Source organism: Grampus griseus (assembly GCF_964374135.1).
Source record: "Grampus griseus genome assembly, chromosome: 3".
Lineage (NCBI taxonomy): Eukaryota > Metazoa > Chordata > Mammalia > Artiodactyla > Delphinidae > Grampus > Grampus griseus.
In genome coordinates this window covers 157,336,128-157,359,938 of record NC_139019.1, presented here as the reverse complement: position 1 = coordinate 157,359,938, position 23,811 = coordinate 157,336,128, and the positions used below count along the sequence as shown (strand labels likewise).

The 23,811-nt window shown below is 34.9% G+C and overlaps 1 protein-coding gene across 1 annotated transcript; it reads left to right on the top strand.

The window, feature by feature from the left end:
• Positions 1 to 1,438: 1,438 nt before the first annotated feature.
• LOC309819934 (olfactory receptor 2AK2-like) lies at positions 1,439 to 4,342 on the top strand (the record flags this gene model as incomplete). Its single annotated transcript, XM_082650368.1, is given in 4 exon segments — positions 1,439 to 1,541; positions 3,692 to 4,098; positions 4,102 to 4,139; positions 4,141 to 4,342. Coding segments are annotated over 4 exon segments (750 nt in total).
• Positions 4,343 to 23,811: the final 19,469 nt, after the last annotated feature.

Sequence of the window (23,811 nt, the reverse complement as noted above, 5' to 3'; positions counted from 1 at the left end):
GAAATTCGCTGATTGACTAATGGGGTTCCATCGTGAGTTACTTTTTTCCCCCACCTTCCTTTAAGATTCTTTTTATATCATTGATTTTTGAGAGTTTAGTTATAATGGTACACAGACACTTTCAGTAACATGGCAATGAGCAAAACAAAGAACATGTCCAGGTCCATATATGTGGAATGTGGAAGTCATTTCTTCCATTAAGATAAGAAGAATGCAGTGAATATTTGTAAAGCCATATTCTTTCACTCACAGACCCCAACTATCCATCCACAAGAAATTGTCTGGGAAAACCAGTGCTCACAGAAGATAATTTTTACACTTATCATGGTAGATAAATCAATATGGATCTTGGAAAAGGAAAACTATTCTAGAGGAAAATTCCAGGAGCAATAATTACAAAATGAGAAAACTATTCAACAAGAAAAAAATTGGCTTTATTTATGAATGTTCTTCAACCAAAATATAGGGTGCATTCAAATGAGTGAGATTTGGGAATGTCTATGGAACAATTCTTGTGTTGTTCCTAATCTTGCTTTCCACATGGGCGTGTATATTGCTGTTCTCAGGATCCTGATTCATCAACTATGTTAGGTATTTCAATGACTTGCATTTTATGAGTCATAAGATAAATGAAGACATTTTGGAACCTTCTGCATACCTGCTCATCATCCATGACTAAATGAGACTTTTGGTTGTCTCTGGAGGAAAGTGTTGAGAATATTTTCTTTGAGTGAATTAGGTGACCAAACATTTGGTAATCAAAAAAAGTTAACTCCTTAATTAGTGATTTTAGTTCACAATCTCTTTTCTACTTATCTCCTTTGCAAAGTTATTCTCATTTGTAAATATTTTCTCTCTCAAAAAAAGCACAATTTTATAATTGACAAGAATTATGATTGAGCAAGATGAGAGAATAAGAGTTTCCTCTGTTTGCATTTCCCACAGCAACAAGAACGTGGCAGCCATCCAAGAACAAAAATGACTTTTGAGGAGTTTCGTAAGCCCAGTAGGAAACTGTGAAACTCCAGCGGAGCCCAAGATCAAGAAAGACATCTTTGAGAGGGCATGCCTGACCCACTTGTCAAGGTCTTTGACAGTGGTCCTCATTATGGACTCAGAAAAAACCCCAATCCCCTGTGGATTCACCTACAGCCCTGTTAACCTTGGTCCTGTCACCAGCACTCTCCACAAAGAGATCTCGGAAAAGCCACACATCCATTGCCAATGAAGCAGGCCTGCAGAGCCCTGTCCTCACTGTGGACACTGAAGCAGCCCTGTGACTTAGTTCCTGCCCTACTCTATTGTGGTAGAGAGCCAGTCTCACCTCTTGAAAAACTGCACAGTTTCCCAAGAGGAACCCTTCCAGGGACTTGGTGGGAGCCACACCTACCCACAAACCTTGTAACAGACCTGCTTTCTGTAGGCTTATCTGTGTACCATGAGGATAATCCTTGTACCAGTGACAGCCCTACTGACCAAGGACCTGAGGGAGTCCCATTCATCCACAGACCTCAGAAGATCCACACTTGCCTCAGACCTTGGTAAGTGGCCTGACCAAAACAGTATTAAAAATAACTAGAGATAAATAAAGTCCATAATGTATAGACAATATAAGAAGATGTAAAGTGTAGCATAAATAAAACACACGTGGGGAGTAAAACTGTTGAATTTTTGTCTGCTACTGAAGTTCAAGTTATATTAGATTGAAATAGGCTGTTATGACTATAAGATGCTTTATATAAGCCTCATGGTAACCACAAAGCAAAATCTTATAGTAGATATACAAAAGATGAAGAGAAAGGAATCAAAGCATACCAGTACAAAAAATAAACATATTACAAAAGGAAGACAGTAAAGAAAAAGAAAGGAATGTAAGAACAACAAAACAGTTAGAAAACAATGACCATGGGCTTCCCTGGTGGCACAGTGGTTGAGAGTCTGCCTGCCGATGCAGGGGACACGGGTTCGTGCCCCGGTCTGGGAAGATCCCACATGTCGTGGAGCAGCTGGGCCCGTGAGCCATGGCCACTGAGCCTGCACGTCCGGAGCCTGTGCTCCGCAACGGGAGAGGCCACAACAGTGAGAGGTCCACATACCGCAAACAAAAAACAAAAAACAATGACCATGATGGCAATAGTTTTCCCTTGCTTATCAATAATCACTTTAACTCTAAACACATTAAATTTTAGAATCAAAACACATAGAGTTTCTGAGTGGCAAAAAACTAAGACTCAACCAAATGCTGCATACAAGAGACACACTTTAACTTTAAGATCATATTTAAGCTAAAAGTGAATGGTTGGAAAAAGATATTCTATGCAAGTATTAACCAAAATAGAGCAGTATTGGCTATACATATAGCAGACCAAATAGTCTTTAAGACAAAATCTGTCACAATGGACAAATAAAGTCATTATATAATGAAAAGATAGCCAATTCATCAAGATATAAACCAATAGTAAATATGTGTGTATTCAACATTAGAACACTAATGTTCTAATGTTGAACAAATATTAAGAGAATTGAAGGGAGAAATATACACAGTACAGTAACAGTCAAGGACTGCAGTACCCACTTGCAACAATAAACAATAGATCATAAACACAAACTGAGGAAATGACTGACTTAAACTGATCTTTAGACCAACGAACCTAACAGACGTGTACTGACATACAACAGCAACTAAACACAAATCATTCTTCTGAAGTTCTCATGAAGCATTCTCCAGGATAGCTCTTATATATGGTCACAAAATAAGTATGAACCAATTTAAGAAAATTGAAATCATATCAAATATCTATTTTAATTACAATGGTAGGAAATAGAATGAATATTAATGAGAAATTTGAAAATTTTACAAATATGTGGAAAATTAAAATTGCACTCTTGAAAAACCAGTGGGCCTAGGAAGAAGAAAACAAGTGGGAAATCAAAAAGTGTCTCGAGACAAATAAAAATATATTAAAAAAAACACATATTGGACACAGCAAAAGCAGTTCTAAGGGGAATGTTTACAGTGATGAACACTGATGTTAAGAAAAGAAAGAAATTAAACACCCTTTGTTTGCATTTTAATGACATAGGAAAAGAAGAACAAACTAACCTCAACATTACCAGAAATAAATATTTTTTAAAAGAATCACAACAAAAATAAATAAAATAGAGATTAGGGAACACAATAGAAAGAAACTTTAGCTAGACAACCATAAAAAAGGAAGGAATCAAATAAATAATATTATTAATGGAAAAAATGATATTACTCTGATTGTACAGAAATATTAAGGATCATAAGAAAATACTGTGAACAATTATTTGAAAGCAGATTGGATAACCCAGAAAAGAATATCCTGAACAGGATAAATTCCTAGGAACATGCAATCTTCCCAGACTGAAATCATGAAGAAATAGAAAATCTGAATAGATCAATAACAAGTAAGGATATTGAAGTAATAATCAAAATAATCTCAACAAATAAAAGCCAAGGACTAGATGTCTTCATGGGTGAATTCTACTAAACATTTAAATAAGAATTAAAGCCAAACTTTCTCAAATTCTTCCAAAAAATAGCAGATTTGGTAAGAACACTACAAGAAAAGATAATTGCAAAATATCCAGATTTTATATTTCTGTCTTTTCCAATTGGGACAAATAAACACTTGCCATTTTGTTGTTATTGAAAACTTCTTTTCAGTGACTCTGAAGGGGAAATATCATAGTGATACTTCCCATCCAGTTGTATCAATACATCTGACTCCACAGTCCAATGTACTTTCTACTCAGCTCTCTTTCATTGACATGATGTACTTCTCCACCACCATGCCCAAGATGGCAATTAATTTTCTGTCCAATAGTAAGACCATTACTTTTTTAGGTTGTAAGATTCAAACATTTTTGTTCTTGACACTTGGTGGAACTGAAGCCCTTCTTCTTGGTTTCATGTCTTATGATCGCTATGTAGCCATCTGTCATCCTTTACGTTACCCTTTACTCATGAGCAAGATGATCTGTTGGTTCATGGTCACATGTGCATGGACCAGTTGTTCTGTCAACTCTTTAATACATATGCTGTTTGCATTTCAACTTCCCTTCTGTAGCTCTTGACTCATTAATGTCTTTTTCTGTGAAGTTCCATCCCTGGTGCTTGCTATTGGTGTCTCAGGATACTTCCCAGTATGAATATACAGTTCTCCTGAGTGACCTTATTATACTGTTGTTACCTTTCATGGCCATTCTAGCTTCCTATGCCTGTGTACTTACTGTGGTATTCCAGATGAGTTCAGAAAAAGGACAGAAAAAAGCTATCTCCACTTGTTCTTCTCACCTGATTGTGGCAGGCTTATAAAAGGATGAGGAAGCAGCAGAGTTTTACATCATTATCACACCTTTTTTTGAATGCATTTATTTATACCCTGAGGAATAAAGGGGTTATTGGGGTCATGAAGAGATTGTTGGAGGCATGCATATTTATACAGGAACTGTGACTTTAGGAATCCCTTACTGATTGAGATTAAGCACAATTAAAACCTGTCCTTAGAATACTGTTTTAGAATATATAAAAGCTAAGCAATATAAATAAAATAAAAATTGATAAATGTCTTGATTTTGGGGGGTTTCAGAATTTACTTAAACATTGTTATTGGAACTAGATGGATTTACAATCTGGAATCTGGAAAAAGAGTGTTGTTAACCTTGTTTGTCTTCTGAAGCAATAGATTCCACCCCTGTCAATTCAATCTTCACATCTCACAACACATTCTGTAATGTCCTCCTTATCACCTGAAATGCAACACACAGGAAATCCAATCTATCCAACCACATAACATTAAGATAACCTTTGTAACATTGAGGTAAACTGCAGTATAGAGCAAAATACATAATTCATTCATTTGTGCATTTACTCAACAACTGATTTATTGCTTTACTCTGTGTGGCACTAATATAGGCACTGGGGATAGGGGAGAAAATAAAGAACTGACAGAAATCTCTGATCTCATGAAGGTCCCCAGAGTGGGGACACATAAAATTAATAAAATAAGAGAGAAAAATTGAGAAAATATACAAAAAACCCTAATAATTGTAATGAAAAGGGCTGGAAATTGGGATAGGAAAAGACTGACAATTTTATAATTTTACATAATATTGTCCATGAAAGGGCAAATATGAGGGTGATATCTGGTCAAAGATTGAAGTGAGAGGAGTTAATAAGTCAAATGGAGTTCTGGTGAAGAATGTTCTGGGCACAGAAAGAAGCAAGTGTAAATGTCCTGAAGAGAGGGCATGCCTGGCAGTTCAAAGAAAATCGAGGATTACATTGGTGGGTTGTAGAAAATGAGTAGAGGTAATGGAGCCAGAATTTTAAATATAAGGATGACCATTGTGAGGATTTGGGCTTTTAATCCAATAATTGGCAACCATTATCATGTTTGCAGAGAGAATTGAAACGGGCAATTAGGAAGTCATTGCATTAGTACAGTTGTGACTAGATACTGCCTTGGACCAAGGTGGTAACAGTGGAGGAGCATGAAATCACCAATCTTTGGAGATTAGTATAAGGCAAAATTTATGGCTTAAGAACAGATATGATGTGAATTGCATGGCAATTAAAAGAGTGCAGAATTGATTTAAGATCTTGGACTAGTCAACTGGAAGTTAAAAAAAAAAATGTCGTTACTTTTCAGGAAAACCACAGGAGAAACATTTCCGTCGTCCAGTTTCTTTGTGCTCTTTCACTGTTAGCACCTTTGTCCCTGTAGTGGTCATTATTATGACTTCTATCAATGTTGAGTAGAAGCCCTTATTAATGGAATCAAAGAGGAATTTATCTTGTGTCTGACTTTTCTTTCTCAGTGCTTATGAAATTCAACCATATTTTTGCCTCAGTAAGGACTCAGTGATGATGTCATTTTTATTGCTGACTAGCTTTCCATTGTATACATACATGACTAATGCTTCTATTGGAATGTTGGATATTTTTAGCTATTATGAATAAAGCTGCTATAACCGTTCCTATACAAATATTTTCTTATGGGCATATGCACTCAGTTCTCTTAATTATATACCTAGAGATGAAATTGTTTGACCATAGGTAAGTTATACGTTTAAGTTTAAAAAAACATTTAAATTGTGGTATTGGTATCTAATATTCCAACTAGGCATACATGAAAACTTCTTAACACCTAAGTTTTTGTGTAGGTAATGCAATGAATTGGTGCTAAATTTAAAGTAAATTTTCTGTGAAATATGTTAGAGAATCACTGACAACAACTTTGTGTCCATTGTCAATATGTTTAATTACAATTTTAATAATCTTAGGATTATTAAATAAATCCAATAAATTGGATTTTCTTTAGTTAGCTTATTTGTTTACAATATAATGTGCACCCATAAGCCCACCACCAACCCAAGAATTAAAACAGTAAAATTGGGGACTTCCCTGGTGGTCCAGTGGTAGAGAATCCATATTCCAATGCAGGGTATGTGGGTTCAATCCCTGGTCGGGGAACCAAGATTCCACGTGCCATGGGGCAGCTAAGCCCCTGCACACCACTACTGAGCTCACGTGCCTCAACTAGAGAGCCCGCGTTCCGCAAACTACAGATCCCATGCACTCTGGAGTCCATGCACCACGACTGCAGAGCCCACGCTCCCTGGAGCCCACGCACCACAACTAGAGAGAGGAAACCTGCAATCCACAACTAGAGAGAAGCCTGCGCAGCACAATGAAAAGCCCGCATGCTGCAGCAAAATATCCTGCATGCCTCAATGAAGATCCCACCTGCTGCAAGCAAGACCCGATGCAGCCAAAATAAATAAATAAATACAACAGTAAAATTGTTAGAGCTCTTCAGAGTTTCACCTATCCTATCTCATGCCTCCCCCATTATTCTGATTTTCTAGAATATTATTCCCTTGCAATATTTATAATATTACCAAATATATGTATTCTTGGAAGTTTATAGAATTTTTACCATTAGAATTTTGGACTTTATAAAAATTTCTTGTGCTGTAGGTCATGTTTTTTAGAACTTACGTTTTTTAACTTGGCATTATTTTGCTATATTTATAGAGCTAGCTATAACTGCAATCTATACTTTTCATTGTTAGATAGCATTCTATTTTATTATATTATCAAACACTTCTTTTTGTTTGTTTGTTTTTTTGTCAATCGATGCTTGACTTTTTCCAGTTTTCCAGTTTTCGTCCAGTTACATGTGGTGCATTTATGAATATTTATGTACATACCTCCTGTTTCCCATGTACAAGAGTTTATATTGGATATACATATATGAGTGAAGTTGCTGGTTCATAGTGTATTAAAATGGTCAAGGTTATTGTATAATGCCAAATATTTTCCAAAATGGTTGTAGCAACTTATATTTGCAAGAGGAATGTATATTATTCTGAAGATTGTCATCTCCAAATTTCAGATTGGTCATTTAAGACATCTTAATTTTTAATAATTAATTGGTTTTAAATAATAATTAACTTTGGATGTTTTCCTTGTTTGAAATATTTTATGCACGTAAACTATTTGTGCTTTATATAAAATGGTTGTTTTCCTGCCTTGCAAAGCTAAATTACACTAAGTGGGAGGCAGAAAAAAGAAAACTGTAATGTATGTGTAGGGGAGGATAAGTATCATTTCTTTTTACTCTTCTAAGTTCTTGGCTGGGGTCCCTGTAAACAAAGACACAATAACAAGAGAAAATAATGTAAATATTATGTGGTATATTTGATTGGGAGTCTTTATATTAAAATGAAGTCCTATCAATAGAGCTAAACTGATTTAAAAAAATACCTAGCATTTTTGAACTAGGTTTGGTGAAGAATGGAGTTGTAGAAAAATGTGGTAGGGTAAAAACGGGTATGACATAATTGTATTAAACAGGGAGAAACCTAGAAAGTTTAGATTCCTCTCAGTCTCCTGCCACGTTATAGATAAGAATGTTCCTTTCCTCCATATGTAGGGAGGGCATCTCTTATATTAGGGTCTTATGAATTGCTTCAGGGGAAGGTCAGAAAGTTTTCTTTACCTGCCATTTCTAAATCTTTCATCTTAAAATATTTGAAAAGGCAAGGTGCCATATTTAAAGTAGTGTGTCCTGAACCCTGTCAGAAGGAATGAAAATAATATTGGAAGAAATATAAAATCCTAGGTTGTTTTAATTTCCATTATGATGGCTCCCAAATTTTCATGTCGACCATTTAGTTCCCCCAAATATACAAGTTTTATATCCAATTGCTAGCTTCTACTTTCAGGAATTTCTTCTTCTTCTTTTGCTGCTTCTGCTGCTTCTTCTTCTTCTCCTCCTCCTCCTCCTCCTCCTCCTTCTCCTTCTCCTCCTCCTCCTCCTCCTCCTCCTCCTCTTTCTTCTTCTTCTTCTTCTTCTTCTTCTTCCTCTTCTTCCTCTTCTTCTTCTTCTTTCTCCTTCTTCTCCTTCTCCTTCTATAATTTGGCCTAAGCGCTCCATACATTCTTGACTCTTTATTGATTTCAGTAAAATTTTGTAATGTTTTCTAGAAATTTACCTATTTTTACCTGCATTTCCAACAAGGTTTCTAATGTATGTTAAATATGAGTTCTGCACTTCAATAATTGACATATTTTAGGAAACAATTATTTGAAAGATGATTTATATATGTTTACATAGAAAATCATGGTTAATATAGAATACGTTCACAGATAATAAGATAATCACAAATCAAACACACCTGTATGAAAGTAGTAGCAAATTACTACCATATGTGAATGCCCCTCCAGTCCTCTCCCATTCTTTACCTACTCTTCCTCTCCATAGGTGGCGCTATATTTACTTGTAAAAGGGTAGTTATTTGTGTATTTTGAAATTGAATATATGGACTCACACAGTACGTCATTCTTTGTATCTGGCTGCTTTCATTTAACATGTTTCTAAGATTCAATAGAATTTAGATTAGCAGTGGTTAATTCATTTTCACTGCTATATAGTATTCTCTTATGTGACTAGATATGGTCCCTTTAATCATCCTGCTTGTGATGGATATTTGAGATATGGTTTGGGGTATTGTGAATAGTGCTGGTGTGAACAGTCTAGTAATTGCCTTCTTGTCCACATATACATGTATTTCTGATGGGTATACACTTAACAGTAGAATTTTTGTATGATAGGCTCTGTGTATATTAGGGTGAAAATTTACTTACAGTTATATGACATAGGCAAATGAAGAAATTAATGTTAAATTGGAAATATTCTGAAATAAATGATATGCACATAAGCAATGCTTGGAAGGAAGCCAATAAGCTTAAATGACATTATCAGGAAAGAAAAATAATGAATGTAAATAAGTAAATTTAACAAGATTGCTATTTGTGTAATTCTTTCTTTTTTAACAATGACAGATAATTTATTATTCAACAAAAACTGAGGCATAAGGACTCAAGTAAAGAAATTAACAGAAAATATTTTACAAGGGACCTTGAAGACAGAGCCCAACTAAAACAAAATTAATGCTTTACCATATACTAAAATAGGGATTGAGAAAACAAATTTTTCCATTCCACATTCATAAATACATTGGAAATTTATTTTTTATTTATACAGCAGGTTCTTATTAGTCATCAATTTTATACACATCAGTGTATACATGTCAATCCCAATCGCCCAATTCATCACACCACCACCACCGCCACCCCACAGCTTTCCCCCTTTGGTGTCCATAAGTTTGTTCTCTACATCTGTGTCTCAATTTCTCCCATGCAAACCGGTTCATCTGTACCATCATTCTAGGTTCCACATATAGGCATTAATATACAATATTTGTTTTTCTCTCTGACTTACTTCACTCTGTATGACAGTCTCTAGATCCATCCACGTCTCAACAAATGACCCAATTTCGTTCCTTTTTATGGCTGAGTAATATTCCATTGTATATATGTACCACATCTTCTTTATCCATTCATCTGTTGATGGGCATTTAGGTTGCTTTCATGATCTGGCTATTGTAAACAGTGCTGCAATGAACATTGGGGTGCACGTGTCTTTTTGAATTACGGTTTTCTCTGGGTATATGCCCAGTAGTGGGATTGCCGGATCATATGGTAATTTTATTTTTAGTTTTTTAAGGAATCTCCATACTGTTCTCCATAGTGGCTGTGTCAATTTAAATTCCCACCAACAGTGCAAGAGGGTTCCCTTTTCTCCACACCCTCTCCAGCATTTGTTGTTTGTAGATTTTCTGATGATGCCCATTCTAACTGGTGTGAGGTGATACCTCATTGTAGTTTTGATTTGCATTTCTCTAATAATTAGTGATGTTGAGCAGCTTTTCATGAGCTTCTTGGCCATCTGTATGTCTTTTTTGGAGAAATGTCTATTTAGGTCTTCTGCCCATTTTTGGATTGCGTTGCTTGTTTTTTTAATATTGAGCTGCATGAGCTGTTTATATATTTTGGAGATTAATCCTTTGTCAGTTGATTCGTTTGCAAATATTTTTTTCCCATTCTGAGGGTTGTCTTTTCGTCTTGTTTATGGTTTCCTTTGCTGTGCAAAAGCTTTGACGTTTCACTAGGTCCCATTTGTTTATTTTTGTTTTTATTTCCATTACTCTATGAGGTGGATCAAAAAAGATCTTGCTGTGATTTATGTCAAAGAGTGTTCTTCCTATGTTTTCCTCTAAGAGTTTTACAGTGTCCAGTCTTACATTTAGGTCTCTAATCCATTTTGAGTTTATTTTTTGTGTATGGTGTTAGGGAGTGTTCTAATTTCATTCTTTTACATGTAGCTGTCCAGTTTTCCCAGCACCACTTATTGAAGAGACTGTCTTTTCTCCATTGTATATCCTTGCCTCCTTTGTCATAGCTTAGTTGACCATAGGTGTGTGGGTTTATCTCTGGGCTTTCTATCTTGTTCCATTGATCTATGTTTCTGTCTTTGTGCCAGTACCATATTGTCTTGATTACTGTAGCTTTGTAGTATAGTCTGAAGTCAGGGAGTCTGATTCCTCCAGCTCTGTTTTTTTTCCCTGAAGACTGCTTTAACTATTCGGGGTCTTTTGTGTCTCCATACAAATGTTAAGATTTTGTGTTGTAGTTCCATAAAAAATGCTGTTGGTAATTTACTACGTATTGCATTGAATCTGTAGATTGCTTTGGGTAGTATAGTCATTTTCACAATATTGATTCTTCCAATCCAAGAACATGGTATATCTCTCCATCTTTTGGTAACATCTTTAATTTCTTTCATTAGTGTCTTATAGTTTTCTGCATACAGGTCTTTTCTCTCCCTCGGTAGGTTTTTGTTTTGTTTTGTTTTGTTTTGTTTTGTTTTTGCGGTACGCGGGCCTCTCACTGTTGTGGCCTCTCTCATTGCGGAGAACAGGCTCTGGATGCCCAGACTCAGTGGCCATGGATCATGGGCCCAGCCGCTCCGCAGCATGTGGGATCTTCCTGGACCAAGGCACGAACCCGTGTCCCCTGCATCGGAAGGTGGACTCTCAACCACTGTGCCACCAGGGAAGCCCTCCCTAGGTAGGTTTATTCCTAGGTATTTTATTCTTTTTGTTGCAATGGTAAATGGGAGTGTTTCATTAATTTTTCTTTCAGATTTTTCATCATTAGTGTATAGGTATGCAAGAGATATCTGTGCATTAATTTTGTAACCTGCAACTTTACCGAATTCATTTATTAGCTCTAGTAGTTTTCTGGTGGCATCTTTAGGATTCTCTATGCATAGTATCATGTCATCTGCAAACAGTGACAGTTTTACTTCTTCTTTTCCAATTTGGATTCCTGCAATTTCTTTTTCTTCTCTGAGTGCCGTGGTTAGGACTTCCAAAACTAGGTTGAATAATAGTGGTGAGAGTGGACATCCTTGTCCTGTTCCTGATCTTAGAGGAAATGCTTTCAGTTTTTCACCATTGAGAATGATGTTTGCTGCGGGTTTGTCATATATGGCCTTTATTATATTGAGGTAGGTTCCCTCTGTGCCCACTTTCTGGAGAGTTTTTATCATAAATGAGTGTTGAATTTTGTCAAAAGCTTTTTCTTCATCTATTGAGATGATCATATGGTTTTTATTCTTCAATTTGTTAATATGGCATATCACATTGATTGATTTGTGTATATTGAAGAATCCTTGCATCCCTGGGATAAGTCCCACTTCATCATGGTGTATGATCCTTTTAATGTGCTGTTGGATTCCGTTTGCTAGTATTTTGTTGAGGATTTTTGCGTCTATATTCATGAGTGTTATTGGTCTGTAATTTTCTTTTTTCATAGTATCTTTGTCTGGTTTTGGTATCAGGGTGATGGTGGTCCACAGAATGAGTTTCGGAGTGTTCCTTCCTCCACAATTTTTTGGAAGAGTTTGAGAAGGATGGGTGTTAGCTCTTCTCTAAATATTTGGTAGAATTCAACTGTGAAACCATCTGGTCCTGTACTTTTGTTTGTTGGAAGACTTTAATCACAGTTTCAATATCATTACTTGTGATTGGTCTGTTCATATTTTCTATTTCTTCCTGTTTCAGTCTTGGAAGGTTGTACTTTTCTATGTATTTACTCAGTTCCTTCAGGTTGTCCATTTTATTGGCATGTAGTTACTTGTACTACTCTCTTAGGATCCTTTGCATTTCTATGGTTTCAGTTGTAACTTTTTCCTTTTTCATTTCTAATTTTACTGATTTGAAAAAAATCATTTTTTTCTTAATGAGTCTGGCTAAAGGTTTATTAATTTTGTTTATCTTCTCAAAGAAGCAGCTCTTAGTTTTATTGATCTTTGCTGTTTTGTTTGCTGTTATTTCATTTATTTTTACTCTGATCTTCATGATTTCTTTCCTTCTACTTAATTTGGGTTTTGTTTGTTCTTCTTTCTCTAGTTGCCTTATGTGCAAGGTTAGGTTGTTTATTTAAGACTTTTCTTGTTTTTTGTGGTAGGATTTTATTGCTATAAACTTCCCTCTTAGGACTGCATCCCATAGGTTTTCGGTCATTGTGTTTTCATTGTCATTTGTTTCTAAGTGTTTTCTATTTCCTCTTTAATTTCTTCAGTGATCTCTTGGTTATTTAGTTGTGTACTGTTTAGCCTCCATATGTTTGTATTTTCTACAGGTTTTTTTTCCTGTAATTCGTTTCTAATCTCATAGCGTTGTTTTCAGAGAAGAAGCTTCATATGATTTCAATTTTCTTAAATTCACTATGGCTTGATTTGTGGCCCAAGATGTGATCTATCCTGGAGAATGTTCTGTGAACACTTGAGAAAAAAGTGTATTCTGCCACTTTTGGGTGGAATGTCCTATAAATATCAATTAGGTCTATTTGGTCTATTGTGTCATTTAAAGCTTGTATTTCCTTATTTATTTTCTGTTTGGATGATATGTCTATTGGTGTAAGTGGGGTGTTAAAGTCTCCCACTATTATTGTGTTACTGTTGATTTCTCCTTTTATAGCTGATAGCATTTGCCTTATGTATTGAGGTGCTTATATGTTTCATAGATATTTACAATTGTTATATCTTCTTTTTGAATTGATCCTTTGATCACTATGTAGTGTCATTCTATGTCTCTTGTAATAGTCTGATTATTTTAAAGTCTGTCTTGTCTGATATGAGTATTGCTACTCCAGCTTTCTTTTGATTTCCTTTTGCATGGAATATCTTTTTCCATTCCCTCACTTTCAGGCTGTATGTGTCCCTAGGTCTGAAATGGGTCTCTTGTAGACAGCATATAACTGGGTCTTTTTTTTGTATCCGTTCAGCTAGTCTGTGTTTTTTGGTTAGAGCATTTAATCCATTTACATTTAAGCTGATTATCTATATGTATGTTCCTATTACCATTTTCTTAATTGTTTTGGATTTGTTTTTGTAGGTCTTTTTCTTCTGTTTTTGTCCTGCCTAGAGAAGTTCCTTTTGCATTTGTTGTAATGCTGGTGTGGTGGTGCTGAATTCTCTTAGCTTTTGCTTGTCTGTAAAGCTTTTTATTTCTTTGTAAATTCTGAATGAGTTCTTCACTGGGCAGTGTAATCTTGGCTGTAGGTTTTTCCCTTTCATCACTTTAAATATGTCCTGCCATTCCCTTCTGGCCTGGAAAGTGTCTGCTAAAAAATCAGCTGATAACCTTATGGGAATTCCCTGGTAGATTATTTGTTGCTTTTCCATTTCTGCTTTTCATATTTTTTCTTTGTACTTCATTCTTGTTAGTTTGATTAATATGTGTCTTGGAGTGTTTCTCCTTGGGTTTATCCTGTATGGAACTCTCTGCATTTCCTGGACTTGATTGACTATTTCTTTTCCCATATTAGGGAAGTTTTTGACTATAATTTCTTCAAATATGTTCTCAGGCCCTTTCCTTTTCTCTTCTTCTTTTGGGAACCCTATAATTTGAATGTTGGTACATTTCATGTTGTCCCAGAGGTCTCTGAGTCTCTCCTCAATTCTTTTCATTCTTTTTTCTTTATTATGTTCCTCGGCAGTTGTTTCTACCATTCTATCTTCCAGCTTACTTATTCATTCTTATGCCTCAGTTATTCTACTTTTGATAACTTCTGGTATATTTTTCGTTTCAGTTATTTTGTTGTTCATCACTGATTGTTTGTTCTTTAATTCGTCTAGGTCATTTTTAAAAGTTTCTTGTATTTTCTCCATTCTATTTCCTAGATGTTGAATCATCTTTATTATCATTACTCTGAATTCTTTTATCAAAGCTTGCCTATTTCCTCTTCTTTTATTTGGTCTTGTGGGGTTTTTACCTTGCTCCTTTTTCTGCAACATATTTCTCTGTCATTTCATTTGTCCAACATACTGTGTTTATGGTCTTCTTTCTGTAGGTTGCAGGGTCATAGTTCCTCTTGTTTCTTTTGACTGCCCACTGCTGGGTGAGGTTGATCTAGGGGCTTGTGCCATCTTCCTAGTGGGAGGGCCTGGTGCCTGTGCTCTGTTAGGTGGAGTTGAATCTTTCCCCTGTGACTGGTAGGACTGCTTCAGATGGTGTGTTTTGGGGTGTCTGTGAGCTTAGTACAACTTTAGGCAGACTGTCTACTGATTGGTGGGGCTCTGTTCCTGTCCATATATACAAAGAAGAGATTGATAATTACCAGAGGTGGGGTGTGGGGAGTTGGTGAATTGGGTGAAAGGGAGCAAAAGGTACAAGTTTTCAGTTATAAAATAAGAAATTCATGGGGAGGCTTCCCTGGTGGCGCAGTGGTTGAGAGTCCACCTGCCGATGCAGGGGACACGGGTTCGTGCCCCAGTCCGGGAGGATCCCACGTGCTGCAGAGCAGCTAGGCCCGTGAGCCATGGCCACTGAGCCTGCGCGTCCCTTCCTGTGCTCCGCAACGGGAGAGGCCACAACAGTGAGAGGCCCGCGTACCGCAAAAACAAAAAACAAAACAAAAAAACAAAAAAAAATTAGGTGGGCATATTTATGTGAGTCTATTAAAGGGTTCTCTACATTGTTCCAATGATATACATGTCTATCACTCTGTCAGTACCACACAGTCTTGATTACTTAGCTGTATAATGAGTTATGAAATCCTGTAAATTGATGCTTTCCACTTTAATCTTTGATTTTCAAATATTGAACCAGTGTTACATCCCTGAAATACACCACTTATTCATCATACAATTCTTTTTACATATCGCTGATTTTAATTTAACAATATTTTGTTAGTGATTTCTGCATTAATATTCAAGAGGGATGCTGTTTTGGAGTTTTCTTTTGTTGTACTGTCTTTGTCTGATTTGGGGATCAAGGTATACTAGTTATATAAAATGAATTGGCAAGTGTTCCCTCCTGTTTTATTTTCTAGAAGATATTGTGTAGAACTGATGTTAAGTCTTTAAATGCTTGATAGAACTCTCCAATGAAACCATCTGAGCCTGGGGATTGATTGATTGATTGATTGATTTCTTTCATCTTTTGAAATTTTAAAATAGTTTTTTCAGTTTCTTTAATAGTATAGGGGTATTTACATTATCTATTTCATATTAGGTGATTTGTGGTAGTCTGTGTGTTTTTTAGGAATTGGTCTATTTCCTCTAAGTTGTCAAGTTTTATGTGTATACAATCATTCACAGTATTCCATTGTTTCCTTTTTGCTATCTACAGGACCTGTAGTCATGTCCCTTCTTTCATTCCTGCTATTGATAATTTGTCTTGTCCCTTTTTTCTTAGTCTTTCTCAAGGTTTGTCTACTTGATCATTTCAAAGAATCAGTTATTTGTTTCATTGACTTTTCTCTATTCTGTTTACAATTTTATTTCTGCTCCTATTATTATTCCCTTCCTTCTGTTTCCTTTGTGTTTGGTTTGCTATTCTTATTCTAGATTCTTGACGTGCTAGATTAGATTATTATTTAAAGACTTTTCCTTTTTTCTAATGAATGAACTTAGCACCATGAATTTTATTTTCACCACTGCTTTCACTGTGTCCCATGAATTTTAATGTGTTGTATTTTTTTATTTCAATTTTTTTAAAATTTCTTTTTAGACTTGTTTTTTGACCCATGGGTTATTTAGAAATGTGTTATTGAGTTTCTAAGAGCTGGAGATATTTATGTTGTCATTGTGTTATTGATTTTCTAGTTTGATTCCATTAAGACCAGAGAACATACTCCATATGATTCAACTTTTAAAATTTGTTGAGGCTTGTTTTATGGCCCAGGAGAGGGTCTGTCTTGCTATATGTTCTGTGGGCACTTGAAAAAAAAGTATATCCTGATGCTGAATGAAGTATTTTATAAATGTTGATAAAGATCCTGTTGTTTGATAAGGTTGTTGAGTTCTATTTCCTTGCAGATTTTCTGCCTAGTTATTCTGCGTTCTAATTATTAAGAGGGATGTCAAAGTGTTCATCTACATTTGTGATTTGTCTGTTTCTCCTTTCAGTTTCTACAAGTGTTTTGCTTCCCATATTTTACAGTTCTGTGCCCTGGTATATACACATTTAGGATTGCTATGCCTTCTTGTTGGATCAACTTTTTTCTTTATGTAATTTCCCTGTGTCTCAAAATATTTTCTTGTTCTTAAGCCTACCTTTTCTGATATTAGTCTCTCCACACTTGCTTTCTTGGATTAATGTTTGCATCTTTTGCTACCCTTGTACTTTCAATCTACTTATATTATTACGTTTGAAGTGAGTTTTTAGTAGACAGCATATATATGGATCATGTTTTTAAATCCACTCTGTCAAACTATCTTTAATTGGTTTGTTTAGACCATTTACATTTAACGTAATTATTGTTAGGACTAAAGCCTGCCATCTTAGTTTTCATGTGTTTGTTCTCTCTATTTTTGTTTCTGTTTTCTTTTTACTACCTTCCTGTGGGCTACTTGAACATATTTTTAGAATGCCATTTCCATTTATTTATAGTTTTTGAGTGTATTTCTCTCTTTATCTTTTTAGTTGCACTAGTATTACATAATATACACAATTTTTCATCGTCTACTGGTGTCACTTTACTTGTTTGAGTGAGGTTTAAAACTTCTCATTTTATGTCCATTTACCCTCTCCTACTTGTAATATAATTATCTTAAAATGTTTTCTTTGCATATATTAGGATCATGTCAGACAGTGTTATAATGTTCACTTCAATCATAATTTTAGAAAACTCAAACCAGAAGAAAGCCTATTGTATTTATCCTCATTTCATTCTCATGAAAGTAAATGTATAGGTTCTCATTCTGTCTTTGTTGGCATAAGTGGGAATGCAGACATGGTTTTTATCTGTATTTGGAGGACTGGAACAGCCATTGTATAAAAATTTTTCTATCTGGAAATACTGCCCCTTCCTTAGTCTTTTGACTAAAATAAAAAGACTTTGTTGGGGATTTTTTTTGGTGTTCATCCATTAGTATTTCTGGGTTGCCAACTTTTTTAGCTCCAACACTGGGATATATGAGGCAAAAAGAAAACCCATAGGGAAGACAATTGTAGCTGTATGATAGGAGAAGTCTTAGGAGAGTCTGGTGTCATTGAAAACAAAGCTTATAATAGCATAGTAGCCTTACAAGTGGGGAAGGTGCACTAGGAGAATTCAGTCCTACTCAGTTGATTCTTTCTGAATGTTGTGTGTGTTTCTGTATGCAAACAGATATCTATACATCCACATATATTTACATAAATGATAGATATGTCATAAATTCATATTACTATTCCCAATTCAAATTCAGAGCTACAAGGTATCTATATCATGCCTGCATCTCTCTTTTTTTCCCCTAGTGGCTCTATTCCTGGAATTCATAAGGTCCAGAATGCTTTAATGCCTTCAATTATTTCTGTGGACCCTCACTTCCTTACCATTGGAGTCAGCAAAGCTCCTCTCAATTTCACCTCTTCCCAAATTGTTCTGTGACTTTCCAGTGACCACCTTGTGGCTGTTTTGGGGTCACCTCTTCCCTTTTTCTAAAATTCCCCAGACAATCCATTGTTTCCCTCTAGTTTCTCCTTCATAGGCCATGATACAATGCAGGTATTGTGACTGTTAGTGATTTGTCCTCATCTACTTGTAGTTTGGGGCTTGTGTGTTGCCTTGTCATCTAGTTTTATTGTAAATGGTGGCCATGCCTGGTAGGTTTTACTTTCCAGTTGCTCTGGTCTTTTTATGTGACCCTGCTGCCATCTTCCCTGGATCCTCCTCTATATAGTGTTCATTTGCATTAATATTATCATCAGCTTCTTTTGTATGTTGGAGGACCATTTTTCCTTGTCATCTTTCTGATCAAATCTTTGCCCGTTTTTCTATTAGGTTGTTAGCCTTTTTTCTTCTTAACTTTAAAAACTACTCCAATATTTGGAAGATCAGCCATTTTTGAAAAATGAATTGAAAATATTTTTTCTCAGTCTATTTTTTGAGTTTTGACTTTACTTATGGGTAGTTTTTGCTATTCCTAAATAAATTATCTTTATGCAGTTGAGATTATCAGTGTTTCTGTCCGAGCTTTTAAAGTATTTCACTATTTATTTTAAACAAGAATGACCACAACACCTGTCACACCTAACAGAAATTAAGAGTATGTCCTTCTTTTGTTCAAATATTAAGTCAATGATCAAATTTTCCTCTGTCTCATAAACAGGTTTCATTTTGTTTTTACATCTTGCCTGTGTGAACCAGAATCCAAAAAATGTTCATATGCTGTAGTTGACATATCCCTTAACCTTCTTTTAACCTATAGGATTCCCTTCAGTTATGGACATAGAAATACTAATACATAATATAAAATCACAGTTATGATTAAATCAGTAGGAAAAGGTCAGAGTGGGATAGACTGAAGAATATGTTTAGAATAAACTCACTATTGAAAAATGTGAGTAGGAAAGCTGTGACCAAAAACATCAGTACCATTTTCAGTTGTTATAGAGGCTATCGACCAACTTACATATACTGCATACCAGCTGTGAATGAGCCACTGAACCCAGAATGATGAGAGAACAAAAGGCATCTAAGCCCTGGTTCCTGCTAAGACCCTAAAAATCCAGTAGAGTAGATGACATTAAACATTGAAAAGTTCTACAATACTTCAAGAATTAAATGTTTTAAGACCAGGTTAAAAATGTTTAAAATTAAACATTTTAAACATGAATGTCCATAGATCACTGGATCATCTGTCATTTTAGATCATACTTTAGTTTTATCTGGATGTAGACACTATAAGTTCTTTGGAAACAAGAAAATCTAGCCTAAATTCTAATCAAGTAGTCATACCACCTGAGCAAAATAAGTGGTCCATTCACTTGACCTGCATACCACAGTAACTTCTATTCAATAAGTACTCTTGGAACAACCTCCCCATGACTTGCACTGTGCTAGGTGATGAGAATGTAAGAACAGGGCTTGTAATATATTTCTTTCCTTACTCCTGTAAATTGTAATTAGACCAGTAGCCAAGATTTATAAGATAAAACTAGAGACACTGAGTTCTGAGAATTGTCAGAGAAAATAATTAGTCCCTACTGTATACCGACCACCTAGCACAGTGCCTGGCACACAGTAGGGGCTCAGTAAGCATATTGGATGAGTAGATGAGTATATATGTGAGTCTGTGGCAGGGACCTGAACCTTCAAATCCCACTATTTGTATGCAACCCTAGCCTTTGCTTTCTTTGCTTAAATCTCAAAGCACTCTGAAAATATTTTGCAAAAGAATTTGTGTACTACAGACAACTTTAATGCCTTTTGAAGTAGTATTGATTCCCTATACCTAGCTGTTATACTTTTTCTCTGGGAAATTTTTAAAATTTTGATTACTCTTTCACAATAATCAGGAAAAGTTGAGATAAGTTACTGGTGGAAACTGTAACAGACTTGCAGGCAATGGTCTGAATGTGGCATGTTGATTAATTTTGTTTGGGCTGTTTTTGTTTGTTTTTTGTTTTGGTGGTGTTGTTATTTTTAAATATCAGATATTAATTTTAGATAATTGTTGGCTTTTGAGTTTTGTGTGCTACTGTGTCCTAATCTTCAATTCAAGTTTATAAAAATATTCTTCTTCAAGGTTTTCTACATTGTCGTGTTTTCATTTTTCTTTCATTTAATTATATATAATGAAATATATGTATATATTATGTGCATTATTTGTATATATGTAAAATATAGTCATGTAGTCATATAATCAGCTTTGGTCAGTTTAGAATTCTAGAATTAAGTTAAAAGTAGTCTACACTTTTTCCCAAATGGATAATCAGGTACAAGAAAGTATTTTTATAAAAGACAGCAACAACATTAGAGTGTTTTTATGCTGAGAAGCAGAAAGTAAATGTAAAGAAGGTAAAGATATTGGAGATGGCATTTACTCTAAGTGCAAAAGGAAGACAAATATTTTGTGCTATTTTTTTATTGTGAAATTTTCCCTACATACACAAAAATAGGTTGTATATCAATAAACCTCAATTACCTAGTTTCAACAATTATATTGGAGGTTTTTAAGAAGGGCAGTGAGAACATGTAATCTATGTTTTAAAACATCCTTTGTGCTGCTGTGTAGAAAATAGATTGTTTAAGAGTGTCAGCAGGCAAACCAGTTATGAGAACCCTGTAGTGTCTATGGGAGGGATAACAGTGAGGTAGATTGGATAACTAGCCATGGGAAGACTCCCTGCAGGACATGCTGATGGAGTGGATGAGGGATGTGAAAGAAGAGGGTGACTCTGTGAGCATGCAGGTAGAGAGTGGTGCCATTGCCGATGTAGGGAGACTGGGGTTCAACACGCATATATCAGTTCCATGAGTCTCCTGGAAAATATGTGCACTCACTCTGAGATAATTGATCTGAAGTCTCCCAAAGAGGGAGAACCAAGTATTTTTGGTATGAGTTCTATGTAGTTGTAAAAAGGAATGAAGATGATCTTTGTAAATTTCAGTATGATGTCTAGAATATGTTATTAAGTGCAGAACAGTGTGTGAGCAATTCTATCAAAGAAAGAAGGGGACAGAAAAAATATGTATTCCTTTATAAAGGAAAAAAATAAAAACAATATCCATAAGGTGAGGGAAGGAAAAGGATGGAGGGGACAGGAATAGAATCCAGATTTCTCTAAAGGTTGTTTTTATTTATTTTTTTACAGTTTTGACAATAAAATTACAAAAAAATGTTATGTAATTATGAAACAAACAAGTAAAAATGAAAGAAATTTTTAAATCTTTTTTTATTCCTTATTCTTTATCTTTCTTTCTTTTTGAAAACTTAGAAGTTCTGAGAGATCTTCAAAGCAAGTTTGACTTTTGTAACTGCTAGATTGGAAAGTATAGTAAATTATTTTAGGAAGGTTTTCAACATAGGTTAAAATACAGGTGATTAACCAGGAAAGAATCACATTCTGTGAATATAATGTTTAATTAATGTTTTGCTAATAATAATTATTAATTAATAATATCATTAACCTAATTTAAATATTATCAATACATATGGATAATAATTATTAATGATATTAATAATTAATATATACTATCATTAATGAATATTATTGATGATGTTTATTAACAATAAATATCATTAATAAATATTATTAATGGATATTAATGATCATTGATAATTATTATTTATTTATTAATAATTAATGATATTGTTAAAATAATTAAAATATTGTCAATGCTAAATATTAATAAATAATAAATAGATAATATATTTAATAAATATTATTAATAAATATTTTGCTAATACTAATTATTAATAATTATTACTCTGTAAAATTAGCTGTAAGAATACCAACAATAAATCAAACCATTATAGAGGTTTCAGAGGGAAGGGATCCAGAGAACCTCATTAGATAGATGGAGAGGTCAAACAGAGTAAGAGTAGCTACTAGAAAGAGTCAATGAAGTAGTGAGAAAGAACAAAAACGTAGCATTTCAACAAAACTCTGTAAACCTTCATTTTCTTTATGAAGACAGTAAAAACTATCTCATTGGGTTGTTGTGAGGTTTGAATGCAATGATATATTTAAAACTCTCAGCACATGCCTGGCAAACAATGGATCAATGAATAATTGTAGCTGATATTATTAAGGATGGTCTGTGAACTCAGGGAATTAATAAACTTTATGTTGTACACCAGGAATCACCAAATTTTTCTATAAAGGACGAGATTGTAAATATTTTAGGCTTTTCAGGCAATACAATCTATGTTGTAGCTACTTGATTTTGCCCTTGTAGGGGAAAGCACATGCCAACAGTAATAAGTAAATGAGTGCTGCTGTGTACAAGTTTATTCACAAAAGCAGGTGGGATTTGGCCCACAAGACATAGTTTTCAAACCCCTGGTCTACATTCATAATTGAAGGAGATGCTAAATTTCAATTAGAAGTTAGCGCAGACAAAGCTGTCATTTTTTCCTACAGTAGTCACAGACTCCCTGAATTTTATTTGTTAATGAAGTGTTCTTTAAAAGGACAAAATTACTGAAACAATATAATGATTTTTATTTTATAATATCAAGCAGTTTTCATGGGGGGGGGTAGAGAATTTGTGAGTAGATGTTTTATTTAAGAAGTCCTTCCCTGCCCCAAGGTCTAAGAAATATTTGCCTACTTTTTCTGCTAACAGTATTAACATTTTGTTTTTTACATTTACATTTTTATCTCAGTGGAGTTTTTTTTTTAAATGATCTAACTTAGGGATACAGTTACTTCTCTTTTTTCACGTTGAGGTATAATTGATATTTAACATTATATTAATTTCAGATGTAAACATAATTTGATATTTATATACATTGAAAAATTATCACCACACTAAGTGTAGTTGTAAGTCACCATATATAGTTAAAATTTTACTTTCTTATGATGAGAACTTTTAAGATCTACTCTCTTAGCAACCTTCAAATATATATTACAGTATTATTAACTATAGACATGATGCTGTACATTATATCCCCATGAATTTCTTTTCTTTTTTTTTTTTTATTTTTGCGGTACGCGGGCCTCTCACTGTTGTGGCCTCTCCCGTTGCGGAGCACAGGCGCCGGACGCGCAGGCTCAGCGGCCATGGCTTACGGGCCCAACCGCTCCGCGGCATGTGGGATCTTCCCGGACCGGGGCATGAACCCGTGTGCCCTGCATCGGCAGGCGGACTCTCAACCACTGCGCCACCAGGGAAGCCCTGCCCACCTAATTTTTGACAAAAGTGAAAGAGAAATGACAATCTCTTCAAAAATGGTGCTGGAGGAACTGACATCTATAGCAACACACACAAAAATGAACTTGACCTAACCTCACACCTTAATGAAAATTTAACTCAAATGTATCATGGACAAATATAAAACTGTAAAACTTTTTGAAAAATATAGGAGAAAATCCTTGGTCTAGGAAAAGTGTTCTTATGTTTGACACCAAAAGCATCACTCATTAGAA